The following is a 13,630-nucleotide window of genomic DNA, read 5'->3' as shown; positions in this document are numbered from 1 at the left end:
AATAAGTTCTGGGAGACGGACAACATAGTTTCTGCCATCTGTTGGTTATTTATGTACAGACGACAGAAACTATGCTGTCCGTATCCCATTTTAATTAAATGGACAGACGGAAGACACTGTGTCGTTCGTACCTTCCAGACACTCAACATAATTTAGACTTCGCCAAATTTAACCAATTTTTCACTCACATGCATTTACTTGTCATCAAGCCTCAAGCCTCAAGCCTCAACTCTTCAACCACCAACCTCATTTCTTGTGTCAACTTTATAGACCACAAATTTCTCAACTTTGCCTTCACTCACACTTTTTGCATTACTATTCTCAACTTTGCAACCTTTCTTCTTACATTCATTCTCAACTTTGCAACTTTTCTTCTCACATTCAAAATGGCTTCTTCTTCTCGCTATGTTGAATCAAGCTCCTCATCCGAAGATGAGAACATGATGAATGACTATGAGAACATGTTCGTACCTATTTTCTCGTTATTGTAAGACATGCACGAAGCTACTCGTGATCATCGAGGCTCGGTCCAGGGTAGAAAGTACATTTATTGTGATCGAATCGACGCTCATAATAGGATTATGAGGGATTATTTCATGCAATACCCGAAGTATCCCCTTGATATCTTCCGTAAGAGGTTTAGGATGCACCGCCATCTCTTCCTCCGAATCTTGAAAGTCATCTCTGACCATGACAAGTACTTCACATACAAGGTTTATGGCATTGGAAAGCCATGTTTGACGGGTATACAAAAGGTGGTTGCTTGCATTCGTTTGCTTGCATATGGGTGTGGTGCGAATGCGTGGGATGAATACGTTCAATTCGCAAAGAGCACCCTTTTCGAAAGCTTGAGGCATTTTTGTGATGCCATGTTGGCGGTTTTCGAAGAAGAATATTTGATGGCTCCAAACGAAGAAGACATTCAACGTCTACTTGCACAAGGTAAAAATCGTGGCTTCCCGGGTATGCTTGGAAGTTTGGATTGTATGTATTGGCATGGGAAATGTGTCCTACGGCATGGCAAGGTACATATGTAGGACATAAAAAGAAACCTACAATCATTTTGGAAGCCATTGTTGATCAAGACTTGTGTATTTGGCACGTTTTTTTTGGTATAGCGGGTTCAAACAATGACGTCAACGTGCTTTAACGTTCTCACCTCTTTGACAATCTTATACTTGGTGATGCTCCTAATTGCAATTACACCGTGAATGGTCGCCAATACAAAATGGGTTATTATCTAGCCGATGGGATTTATCCTAAATGGGCTACACTTGTACAAACAATCCCTCACCCAACAACTCAAATAAAAGGATTATTTGCTAAGATGCAAGAAGCATGTCGTAAAGATGTGGAGTGTGCATTTGGTGTCTTACAAGCTAGATGAGGGATAATCAAGAGTCCGGCGTGAATGTGGAGTAGGGATGACATTAATCGGATAATGAAGACATGTATAATTTTACATAATATGATTGGTCGAGGATGAACGAGAGATTGATATCAAAGATTGGCAAATTGACATGGATTGGGATCCACCAATCGCATTGCATGTTGTCGGGAATCAAAATGAGGAAATTGCAAGAAGACTTAACACACTTCGTCACATTCAGAGCAGAGAAACTAATGTTCAACTAAGAGTTTACCTCATCAATCACCTTTGGCAATTTCGTGTGGATCAAGGAATGTAGTATGAGTATTTCTATGTTTGTAGTTTAAGGGGGTGTTTGGATCCTATTTATTTTTTGGCAAAAAGTGTTTATTAGTCAAAAAACGTTTTTTGAAAAAATAAATGCGTTTGGTCTCTATTTTTCAAAAAAATTGTTTTTCATCGAAAAAACATTTATTAGTCCGAAAAACTGGTTTTATGAAAATTAGGTAAAACTTGTTTTTTAAAACAAAAAACTGTTTTTTCATCTCTTTCTCTCATCTGCGCTAAAGGCAAATTGACTGCCCGGTTATTTTCTCCAAAGAAAACTCGGTTTTTTTCGATATCTCGTCTCGATCTCTCACTCGAACAGCATCTCTCTTCTCGATCTCTCACTCGAACAACATCTGTCACTTGATTTCTAAAGGTAAGAAGATCCTAAAAACGCGATTTTTTTTTTGTTTGAATTAATTATACATGATTTGCATCTATGGATCTATATTAGATTGATTCTATTGTGTGTTTCTGTATAATTTCTATTATGTGACTTGCGTCGACTAAGCAAGGATTTGATGTTGTGATGTTAAGTGATGTTAATAAGTTGTGATGTTGTGATGTTGTGATGTTAAGTGATGTTGCGTCGACTAAGCAAGGATTTGATGTTAAGTGATGTTCTAATAAGTAGGAACAATTGGTAGTTGCACCTGATGTTGTGATGTTAAGTGGTGTTGTTGCTGCAACTACCATTTTTATTTTTGGAGCTAAGGTTGAACAATCTACTCAGAGTTGCTAGAGCCTCAGACAAAAGGCTTCTTGTAAAGAAAGGAGCATCCATGAAATAATAAAAGGTTAAGTGGGCATGCTCGCTGCACTAGCTTAATGGCGTATCGGCCACTTAGAGTACACTACTTACAGCACACTACTGGCCTTCACCCTTCTCACTGCAAGTGCTGCAGCTTTTTTCTCCTATTCACTTAACCCATTGGAGCCAAACACCTAACCAAACTTCTGCTCTGTGTTTCTCTCCTGCCCATTGGTTAAATGTCCTGCTTTCATGAAGAAAACAGGATGTCCCTATATATATTTAAGTTAGTGTTGTAGACTCAAAATAGAAATACTACACAAAAGAAGTGAAGTGAAAGAGAAAACATAGCTTTGTAAGATGGAATATAAGGGGAAGGGAGAATGATGTTGAGGTTTATAGTTTGAGTTCCGGCAAATGGAAAGAGGTGCCGATAAATGTACCACAGATTACAGGCATGGTACTGTCTAATGTATTTCTGCATGGACAAATTCATTGGGCAGCCTATACGAACATAGGCCCTTTGGATATTGTGACCTCCAAAAGAGTAGTTTTAGGCCTATCGTGATATACAACCACAAGAAAGAATTACTAGAGAATTTAAATATGGCAATTGCATAGGTGGGGAGACTATTTTCACCCAAGAATGTTGGTCATCAGTAGAGGTAACAAAATCTGGAAGCATGACTCTTTTATATATTAGTTTTGATGGTTGCATCTTTTGATATAATGATCTTTAATTGTACCATATTCATTACATATGCTGCTCCACTCTTCGCTGAACGACGCATTGTTGATGTGTTTCCTTTTGAATTGAAAGAATTATATTTGAATTTAATTCAATTCCTAAATATAGCCCCGTGTGTCGGATACTAATTTGAATCATTCCATTGTCATTTTTTTAGGACTTATCAAGAAATTTTTTTTTTTTTTTACTTGAGAGTTGATCATTAGTTGTTGTCACCATATATAGATGAGTAAAGGTACCACTTCTGAAAAAGTACGTGCAAATTGGAATGACAACCTTGATGTGATCTTTTCGGATGCGGTGGTTAAGGAGACTTTAGATGGTAATGTCACCCAAAATGGGTTCACCAAAGTCGGTTGGAATAATATATTGAAAGACTTCAACGAGCAGTCACAATGTGACTATAATATGGATCAAGTTTGTAACCGCTTGAATAATTTGAAGTCAAAATACAAAGTCGCAAAGGCACTTACTGTTTTATCTGGTTTTGGGTGGGATCCGACTACTTGTGTGTTCACCGCCAGCAGTGCTGTTTGGGATGAATATTTGAAGGTACGTAATGTTTATCGGAAAATGTATATCTATATCTTGAAGATTTTGATGTTATTAGATTATTAATAAAAGGAATGTACACAGGCACATCCAGATGCAGAATGTTTTAAAAAATCACCATTTCTCGTGTATGATCATATGGCTTTTCTATGTGATGGAAAAGTTGCTGAAGGAAAATTTTGGAAGTCATATCACCGACAACCAAATCAAGAACGGGTTTCTATCGACATACTTGAAAACACACAAGAGGTAAGAGCAAATGGTGAGTCTTTGCCTTTACAGGATGAGCCAGTTATACAACGAGAAGAGTCTGTGCATTCACCTGATATCGAACGAAGTGTTACTAGAGATGCAAACAAGGGAAGAGAAACAACTAATGCGAAGCGAAAGGCTTCTAATATTAGTGAATTGTCTGAAGCTGTAACAGAGTTAGCTGAGGCACATCGATTTAGGGCATCTTATTTTCGATCGGTTGATGATCCTTATGGCTTAAACAGATGTATTACTACACTAGAGGAATTGGAAGGGATTGAAGAAGAAGAGATCTATGATGCAATAGAATTGTTTGAAAAACCTCATGCTAGGGAAGCATTTATGTCTCTTAAGCCACATCGTCGTTTAAATTGGCTTAGGAGGGAGCTTTCTCGACCAACTATGGTTTAGAGGCTCTCTTAATTATTTTATATATGTTTAGAACGATTGTGACGTTCCATCTTTGTACTATTTAAGTTTAGTTGTGTGTTGAGCTGAACAATCTTTCTTTTTGATGATTTAGATATTATGATGTATTAATGATTGAGAGGAACATATATATTAATTATGTTTACTTGAACTTGGGCTTACTAGTTTTAGATAATTTTTATTCTATAGTGATTATGGAATATGTAGAGATGGTACTAGCTTCTTGTTGCAACTGTAGTAAATCTGGATCTAATGCTTTCAGATTTTAGAAAAGTTGTACAAAGAAAGTTGGGAACCAAATTTTGGGGTAGGCTGCATAATAATAAGTCCTACCAGGGAACTAGCAGGTCAAATTTTTTAGGTATTGAACTTAGTAGGGAAGCACCATGGCTTCAGGTCAGGATAAGATAGTTCTTTGGTAGTTATTATTGGTTCAATCTATTTGTTACTGTGATTGTCACTCCTAGTGGCCTGCAGCAAACTGCTATTATTGTTCCTCTCGAGAAAAATACTTGTGACTTGAACCTCTTTCCTGTCAATACCTCAAGACACTAAATTGTAGAATAGGTGATCTGTCCCTCAAGATGCTAAATTTCTGAAGCTCTCTTTGGTTTGTATCGTCATGTATTAAACTGTATTTCCCTATTCATCTGCTTGCTATAATGGAACAATGAAATTACTGTAGACTGCTGTGTTAAATAATTGGTTGGGTTGCAACTAAATTATATTGGTTCACTATTTCTGCCTTTTAGTCTGCCTTTTAGCCTTGCTTGATCCATAGAGAACCTGTATGTTGAATATTGTATTGATGCAACATCTATACTTCAAGTTTCTTTTGGGTCAAATTTCCTTTTGGACTGTTCTCTGAAGTCATGAACTAGTAAGTAGTAATATCAGATGTGGTGTGAAAAGAATACGACCTTGTCGTGATGTTGTATTCTTATGAGGAGTATATGTTGTATGTTATTGAATAATTATGAGTATTCTTAACAGGTGAGATATTTTTCAATTATGGGTTTCGATGATGAGCTAGATGAAATTGAAGAATGCCTCATAGAACAAGTGATTGCGTATGCTATTGGTATACTTGGAAGGCGTTTTGATAAGCAACCTTGTAATGATTCTATGCTTAGTGGTTAGGGCTGGCAATGGGTTGGATCGGTCCGGATATAGGCAAATCCAAAACCGATCCGCTTTTCAACAATAAAGACCCAGAACCGGATCCGATCCGAACGGATATTTGAGTTAGAGAACCAGAACCGAACCGAAAACTTTTTTTTTATTCCGGATCCGATCCGTTCCGAACCAATAAGCTCAATTTCAACCCGGTGAACCGAGTTTTTAATAATTGGATCCTAATTTTAAGTTATATAAATATTAAATAATTTTTTTTTTGCTAAACACAAAAACAAGATATACAAATAAAAAGGCATAATGAATGATTTGAAATCCAAATTTGTAATAGAAACCATCTTTTTATTATGTAAAAAATATCGTAATATTATTACATATGTATTTTGCATATCTTATTTTGGAACTTTAAATATTGCAATGTTGTATAAGGTAATAGAAATATATGGTGGAGGAAAATTAGAAAGAATAAGACTAAAAATTTTAATTGGATTAGGTCCATAACGGTTCGGTACATACTTAATCCAGAACCAATCCAATAAGAGTCCGGTTCTGATTTTCAAGACCCAGAACCGGTCCAATATGCTAACTACCTGTCCCAGACCCGCTTTTATTGGTTCGGACCGGATCGGGTATCGGTTCTTACCCGACCCATTGCCAGCCCTATTAGTGGTGGTGCCTATATGAATGAGGTTTTAGAGGGGCACAATGATCGATGCCGCAGAATGTTTCGTATGGATAAGCCTGTTTTTGTGAAGTTTTGCAAGATTCTCAAAGATAAGGAGTTGCTACAATATTCTTTTACTATTAGTGTACGAGAACAAGTAGGAATGTTTTTATATACTATGGGTCATTGTGCGTCAAATCGGATTTGTCAAGAACGATTTTAGCATTCTGGTGAAACAATTAGCCGCCATTTTCGCAATGTTCTGAATGGAGTTTTATCCTTATCAGAAGAGTTCATTCACCCACCTACAACTAATACGCCTCCTGAGATTCAAAATAATGAAAGATTTTTTCCTTTTTTCAAGGTAATTTAGAAACATTGTTTTTAGTTTAAAGTCACATGTTTTTCATTTGGTATTATGTATCTGACATGATTGACTATTTTAAAATTATAGGATTGCATTGGGGCTTTGGATGGTACTCACATACCTGCTAATCTTCCACTAAATCAACAAGTTAGCTTTCGTAATAGGAAAAATGATATCACACAAAATGTTTTGGTGGCTTGTACTTTTGACATGCAAATTTGCTATGTATATGCCGGTTGGGAAGGCTCTGCAGCTGATGCACGTGTGCTAAAATCTGCACTAGAAGACCCAGATGCTAGATTTCCTCACCCACCTGAAGGTATATATGTTTATGTTGATTTCTAATTTATTTAATATGCATTCCACATTATCATATAATTATTTACTTAATTCTAATTTTGTTCTTGAACTAGGCAAGTACTATGTTGTTGATGCTGGGTATGCAAATACAAAAGGGTTTTTGGCTCCTTATCGAGGAGTTCGATATCATTTGCAAGATTACAGAGGAAGCAAAAATCCACCAAGAACTAAAGAAGAGTTGTATAACCATAGACATTCATCTCTTAGAAATGTCATCGAGCGTTGTTTTGGAGTTCTTAAACCTCGATTTCTGATACTTAAATTTGCGCCAGCCTATCCATTTGAGACGCAACATGATATTGTATTTGCAGCATGTGTCTTACACAACTACATTCGTCTAGAAGGGAAAAATGATTGGATTTTCACTAGGTATGAAAATATGGCAAATGAAAATGTCCCAAGTGAAGAAAATGACCAAGTGGAGGTGGTTGCATCACGACCAAGTGCGCGTGTTCAAAGAGTTAACCAACTCCAAGCTTCATTACTAAGGGATTCAATTGCAGACGACTTATGGAGTGCAAGAGATTGAACGTATTTGATCAATCAATTTTATGATATGGGGTTGTTTTTAACTTTTATATAACTTGAACGGTTTGTAATAACTTTTTTTTATTGTATTATCTGAGCGAGTTTAGTTTATTAAGATTGACTATTTTTCCACACACAAATTTGGACTTTAAATAAATACGTTTGGTCCCTATTTTTTAAGAAAAAAATATTTTTTTTTATAAAAATAGCTTTTAAAAAAAATCTCAACCAAACATGTTTATTCAAAAACTGTTTTTAGAATAAATATTTTTTCAAAAAAACACTTTTTGAGAAAAACTGATTTTTGGAAAAAATAGGATCCAAACACCCACTAAGTATTATCTATGTTTGTTTTATAGTTTAAGTATTATCTATGTTTGACTTTATGTTGTTTCAAGACAATTCAAATTCAAATTAAATTGAAATTATAATATTGGAAATGAACTAACAACAACAATGGAAATGAAATAACTAAAACAACATTGAAATTAATCTAAGTCGTAGAAGTACCACCCTCACTAGAAGCACTACTTGGAGTTCCAAACGTTCCACTCTCTCTCCTTTGGCGAATTATCTCCATTTTCATCGTCTTGAAGTATTCGGCAACTTTCGGCTCAAAAGTAGAAGTATCTTGTGCTAATATTTTGTTGTCTTCTTTCCACTTCTTGAGCTCCATCATCTTCACCCTATCGGCGGCATTCGTCATTTGTGCCAAATACTTTTTCATTATCTTGTAATTCTCTCTTCCTTTCTTCATCCTTTCTTTCTCACCCCTTGTTTCCGGTGGTCGTTTTTTCTTGGTTCCACTTCCACTTCCACCTCCACCTCCACTTCCACTTCCATTCTTAATTTGTGTAGGAAATGGATCAATTTGAACGCCACCAAGAGTTGCCGACGGCGTTATAGGTGTTAAAGGCACGACTTCATCATCTACATAGAGAATGACGTTGGTGCGTCTCCTCGATGTAGTTGTGGACCGGCTCTCCAATTCTTCATTCCGTTTTGGGCTATCCTTAAGGAGGGCCCAACAATGCTCAAATTGAAAGTGTGTGTTATGAGCCAACATATATGTTGTTTTTGCCTTGGCCAACCGATCTTGGATCGTTGTGCCACTTCTTGCAGTCCTCTCTAAAGAGGAGATAATTCCCGCCCACCGGTTGCAAGCTTTTTGGATGTGTCCAAATCGAGTGGACACCGAGTCCTTGCTTCTCTTGTTATTTTCACCAACTCTCTCTTGTAATTTCTCTAATATTCTCTCCCAATAGTGTGTGACTCGTTGCCCCGCACCAACAATTGGATCTTCATTAACATATATCCACGCTTTGCAAAGAGCCTCGTCTTCTTGAATTGAAAAATTGGCGGACCTTGTAGATTTCTCTCCTTTTGATGTGGTTGCATGTTCCTTTAGATCTATTGTTGTACTTGGAGTAGTAATTGTTGTAGTTGGAGTAGATAGAAATTGTATGAGAATTAGGAGCAAATGGTGAGAAAGTTGTGTGAAGTAGTTGCTATAAATTTGCAATTTCAGAAAAACTAGCCATTTCTAGCCGTTGGGATGTCCGGACTAAACATACGGCAGAGTTTATGTCGTCCGTAATTTAAGGTACAGACGGTAGAAACCCTCTACCGTCCATATCCCGAACTTAATAGCTGCTAAAAGTCCCCATTGGACTGGTTTTTCGAATTTGGGCTGCCAAATTTGAATGGGGTTGCTAAAGGGCTATATGGACTGCTAAAGACAAATATAGCACCCAGCCCACAAAAATGTCTTTCAATGGGACTGCTAAAAGGGTCTTAAATTTGGAATGAGTAAAAAACTCAGCCAAAGTTAAGACCTTCGCTAGCAGCTGCCATAATAAGTTCCGAGATGCGGACGGCATAGTTTCTGCCCTCTGTTGGTTATTTATGTACAGACGGCAAAAACTATGCCATCTATCTCCCGTTTTAATTAAATAGACGGACGACAGAAACTCTGCCGTCTGTACCTGGCAGACGCAAAACCTGAGAAACCAAGAAATTTATTTTCCACTAATATTTATGTACAGATAACCAAAATATTTATTTTCCACTAATTCTCATAATTTTCCTCGTTTTCTGGCTAATCACCATTAAGTTTCATCGTTTTTACAACTTTTTTGCTTATATAAAAGTATAAAACCATCCTGGCATATTTCCATTTTGAGGTCCTTCTCAACTGTGTACCAAATTTTGAAGAGGAGATGACAGTCATAACATGGGAAGACTTCGAACTAGCCGTGTTTACTCGCTATGGTCCCAATCCATTTAGCGACTTTTTCGGCGACGTGGCTAAATTACAGCAAGTTGGATATGTACGAGAATATCAAGCTCAGTTTGAGCAATTGCTTGCAAAGGTTGGGCATCTTCGGCAGGAACGACAAGTGAGTTGCTTTGTTAGTGGGTTGCGTCCTTCGATTAGAACCGATGTTCAAGCTGCAAGACCGAACTCATTATCTACAGCAATTGGGTTGGCCCGTTTGTATGAAGCACGAGATTCATCACAGCAGCGACCGGTACCAACAGGTGAATCAAAGCGAAATTTTTTATCTAACAAAGACACTGCAAGCAGCAGTGCTAGTATTCCGGTTCGGCGATTATCACAAGCTGAATTACAAGAGCGGCGTACTAAGGGGTTGTGCTATAACTGTAACGAGAAATTTGTTCCGGGGCATCGATGCAAGAAGTTATTTGTGATAGAAGGTTGCTAGGATGAAGAAGACAGTGATATAATTATGAATGAGGACGACACTATTCATGAGGCTTGAGTGAGATGCCTTAGATTTCTTTGCATGCAATTTCGAGTTCCCGGGCACCAGAAACAATGCGGATAAAGGGTGGCATTGGGTATGTGTCGACTATTGTTTTGGTAGATTCAGGAAGTACTCATAATTTTATTAGTGAAACTCTTGCTAGCAAGGTGGGCCTACAGCCTGAACGAGGAGGAAAATTTGAAGTTGTGGTGGCTTCTGGTGATAAATTATCCAGTAAAGGTAAGTGCACAAACGTTAAGTTAAATTTGCGAGTACCTTTATTTATGGATTTTTATTTGCTTCCACTAGAAGGCTATGATATTGTGTTAGGCACTCAGTGGCTGCGTACACTTGGTCCTATTATGTGGGATTTCACAAAATTACAAATGAAGTTTAAGGTAGCAGAAAAAGAAGTACTCTTGCAAGGTGTAAATCCTCCAGCTAATAAACTACTTGGAGACTTACGGTTTTGCCATGAAGCAAAGCAGTGCAAGAAGGGAGTATTGCTTCAATTATACTCGCTCGGAACTCCAGTTCCTAAGCTTAAGGCTGGCTATCACCCTCCACAATTGCAGCAGATTCTTGCGGCATTTCAAGATGTATTTGATGAGCCGAAGGGCTTACCACCCCCACGAAAACAAGATCACAGAATTCCCTTGATGGCAGGTAGTGAACCAGTCTGTGTCAGGCCTTCTCGCTATCCGCATTATCAGAAAACAAAAATAGAGAGGCTAGTGGTCGAGATGCTCTCTACAGGTGTGATCAAAACCAGCAATAGTCCTTATTCTTCACCAGTTATTTTGGTAAAAAAATATGATGGGTCGTGGCGCATGTGTGTTGACTATCGTGCTTTGAACAAGCTCACAATCAAGGATTGGTTTCCTATACTGGTAATTGATGAATTATTAGATGAGCTACATAGCGCAAAGATATTTACAAAGCTTGATCTCCGAAGAGGTTATTATCAAATTCGAGTGGTATCTGATGACGCATCAAAGACTGCCTTTCGAACTCATCATCGTCATTACGAATTCTTAGTAATGCCATTTGTGTTGTCCAATGCACCGTCCACATTCCAAGCTTTGATGAATGAGGTATTTCAAGATCATTTGAGAAAATTCATTCTAGTATTTTTGAATGATATCCTTATATATAGCAAGTCTTGGGAGGAGCATTTTCAGCATTTACAGATTGCATTGGCTATACTAAGATCCCACAGGTTGTTTGTTAAAAGAGAGAAGTGCCAGTTCGGTCAAAATGAGGTGCACTACCTCGGTCATATAATTACTGCTACCGGTGTCGCGGTGGATTCCAACAAAGTTGCAGTGATGAAAAGCTGGCCCAAACCATCCACGCCTAAGGCATTAAGAGGCTTCCTTGGTTTGACTGGTTACTATCGCAAGTTCGTCCAAAACTTCGGTAAGATCGCCGGTCCACTTACCAAAATGTTACAGAAGGACTCTTTTGTATGGACACCAGTTGATGAAGAAGCATTTGCACGCTTAAAAGAAGCCATGACAAAAGCTCCGGTATTAGCTCTACCTGACTTCGCCAACCAGTTTGTAGTCGAGTGTGATGCTAGTGGTTCGGGTGTTGGTGCTGTTCTAATGCAAGACTGCCCTATAGCATTTTACAGTCATGCATTATAGGGAAAGAATTTGTTGATGTCGACTTATAAGAAGGAGATGTTAGCATTGGTACTGGCTGTGCAAAAGTGGCGTCCATACTTATTAGGAAGACAGTTCCTGGTTCAAACTGATCAGCAAAGCTTGAAATATTTGTGGTCCCAAAGAATTATTACAATAGCTCAGCAACGATGGTAGTACAAACTGATGGGATTTGATTTTGTTATTGAATACAAAAAAGGAAAGGAAAATACAGTGGCAGATGCTCTTTCTAGAAGAAATGGTTTTGCACAAGATGAGAAGAACAAAAGTGAACTTGCAGCTATTACTCATCCCGTTCCTCACTTGGTTAGAAGCTATCAAAGAAGAAGTACGGTGATTCCGTATTGCAAAACCTCATTCAACGATCAATGATGACAAAGCAAGAGGGACCATGGAAATTTCAAGTTGGAGTTATTTTTTTTTAGAGAGAATTTATCTACCCGAAAATTCTTCTTTACTTAAAGATATCCTAGGACGGTTTTCAACAAGCATACCCATGAAGGCTATCAAAAACTCTTCAAAGAGTTCGAGCTATTTTTATTGGAAAGGAATGAGACGACATATCCGGGGATTCATTGCTGCTTGTGATGGTTGTCAACGCCACAAATCAGAACAACTTGCTCTAGAAGGGTTGCTTCAGCCACTTCCTATTCCAAATCAGGTATGGGAGGACATCTCTATGGATTTCATTAATGGTCTGCCTATTTCTAATGGGAAAACTACTATTCTAGTAGTTGTTGATAGGCTGTCCAAATATACACACTTTCTTTCTTTGTCACATCCATACACGGCAATTGGTGTTGCACGAGTTTTCTTTGATAATATTTTCAAGCTGCATGGTATTCCACGGACAGTTGTGTGTGATAGGGATCCAACATTCACAAGTATCTTTTGGTCAGAGTTATTTAAACTGAATGGAACTGATTTTAATTATAGTTCAGTGTACCACTGTCACAGCCCGAATTTCTAAACAATTAAAAAATGAATATTTGAAATATAAATATCTCAAACATCACTTGGTTCAATTGTCTAAAAACCCAGGCTATGACGGGGTGGATACAACACAAATCAAAACCTAAAACCCACATCATAAACAATCTTAACCACAAATTCAATCTCTAAAAATTCTCTTTATTACTTTATACAAGTCTATCTTCCAAAAAAAAACATCAATATAATATTCTAAGAATAACAGGTCCTCAACATCGTATTCTCATGTCATACTAAAATGTAAACTACGTTATTACATCTTTCCAATAAGAATCAGACCTAAAAGAAAACTAACGGACTGCTCCAAGCAAGAATCCAAATCACACGCCGCGGTTCCACTGCCTTCCACCTATGTTCCCAAGAACACACCCACGTTGCCAAAACAAAGCAAACATGGGTCAGCAAATTGAATTTTTGGTATGAGTAGACTAAACACATATAACCATTATCATACTTTTAATTATTCAAACAATCCCTTTATTTTATCCCATAACTCAATCATTCACAAATTTGGAAGACAGGTAGTTCCGTCATTTTAACCGGCATAATTTCTTCCCAAGCAAAACTTCCATTTTATTAACTTCCATCTTATTAACTCATTCTAATAACTCCTTTTAATATCTAGATAATTGAATTACACTTACCGATATCCGCCGCTGTATAAGGGTAGGACCGCGTCCCTGCACAAAATGTTATTAAGTCCTACCCTCCTGCAAAAGAAAGT

At 37.6% G+C, this 13,630-nt stretch overlaps 3 protein-coding genes across 3 annotated transcripts; all 3 read left to right on the top strand.

The window, feature by feature from the left end:
* Positions 1–494: 494 nt before the first annotated feature.
* LOC147524767 (uncharacterized) lies at positions 495–1,037 on the top strand. The gene has a single exon (XM_086576345.1). It carries the CDS (start codon positions 495–497, stop codon positions 1,035–1,037), a length of 543 nt encoding a protein of 180 aa, XP_086432471.1.
* Positions 1,038–3,326: 2,289 nt separating this feature from the next.
* On the top strand, positions 3,327–4,480 carry LOC147524766 (uncharacterized protein At2g29880-like). Its single transcript, XM_086563731.1, has 2 exons — positions 3,327–3,747; positions 3,832–4,480. Exons 1-2 carry the CDS (start codon positions 3,421–3,423, stop codon positions 4,408–4,410), a joined length of 906 nt encoding a protein of 301 aa, XP_086419857.1. The 5' UTR covers positions 3,327–3,420; the 3' UTR covers positions 4,411–4,480.
* Positions 4,481–6,686: 2,206 nt separating this feature from the next.
* Positions 6,687–7,506, top strand: LOC147524765 (uncharacterized). Its single transcript, XM_086563732.1, has 2 exons — positions 6,687–6,912; positions 7,007–7,506. Exons 1-2 carry the CDS (start codon positions 6,804–6,806, stop codon positions 7,480–7,482), a joined length of 585 nt encoding a protein of 194 aa, XP_086419858.1. The 5' UTR covers positions 6,687–6,803; the 3' UTR covers positions 7,483–7,506.
* The last annotated feature ends 6,124 nt before the right edge of the window (positions 7,507–13,630 follow it).

This window comes from Coptis chinensis, chromosome 1 (genome assembly GCF_015680905.1).
Source record: "Coptis chinensis isolate HL-2020 chromosome 1, ASM1568090v1, whole genome shotgun sequence".
NCBI lineage: Eukaryota > Viridiplantae > Streptophyta > Magnoliopsida > Ranunculales > Ranunculaceae > Coptis > Coptis chinensis.
Note: the sequence above shows the minus strand (reverse complement) of the source record. Positions and strands in the feature narration are given on the sequence as shown.

Bases quoted from the DNA above. Each gene is read 5' to 3' on its own strand.
- LOC147524767 (XM_086576345.1), top strand. From the start codon at position 495: ATGCACGAAGCTACTCGTGATCATCGAGGCTCGGTCCAGGGTAGAAAG.
- LOC147524766 (XM_086563731.1), top strand. From the start codon at position 3,421: ATGAGTAAAGGTACCACTTCTGAAAAAGTACGTGCAAATTGGAATGAC. The intron at 3,748-3,831 runs GTACGTAATGTT...GAATGTACACAG, and splicing joins TTTGGGATGAATATTTGAAG to GCACATCCAGATGCAGAATG.
- LOC147524765 (XM_086563732.1), top strand. From the start codon at position 6,804: ATGCAAATTTGCTATGTATATGCCGGTTGGGAAGGCTCTGCAGCTGAT. The intron at 6,913-7,006 runs GTATATATGTTT...TTCTTGAACTAG, and splicing joins ATTTCCTCACCCACCTGAAG to GCAAGTACTATGTTGTTGAT.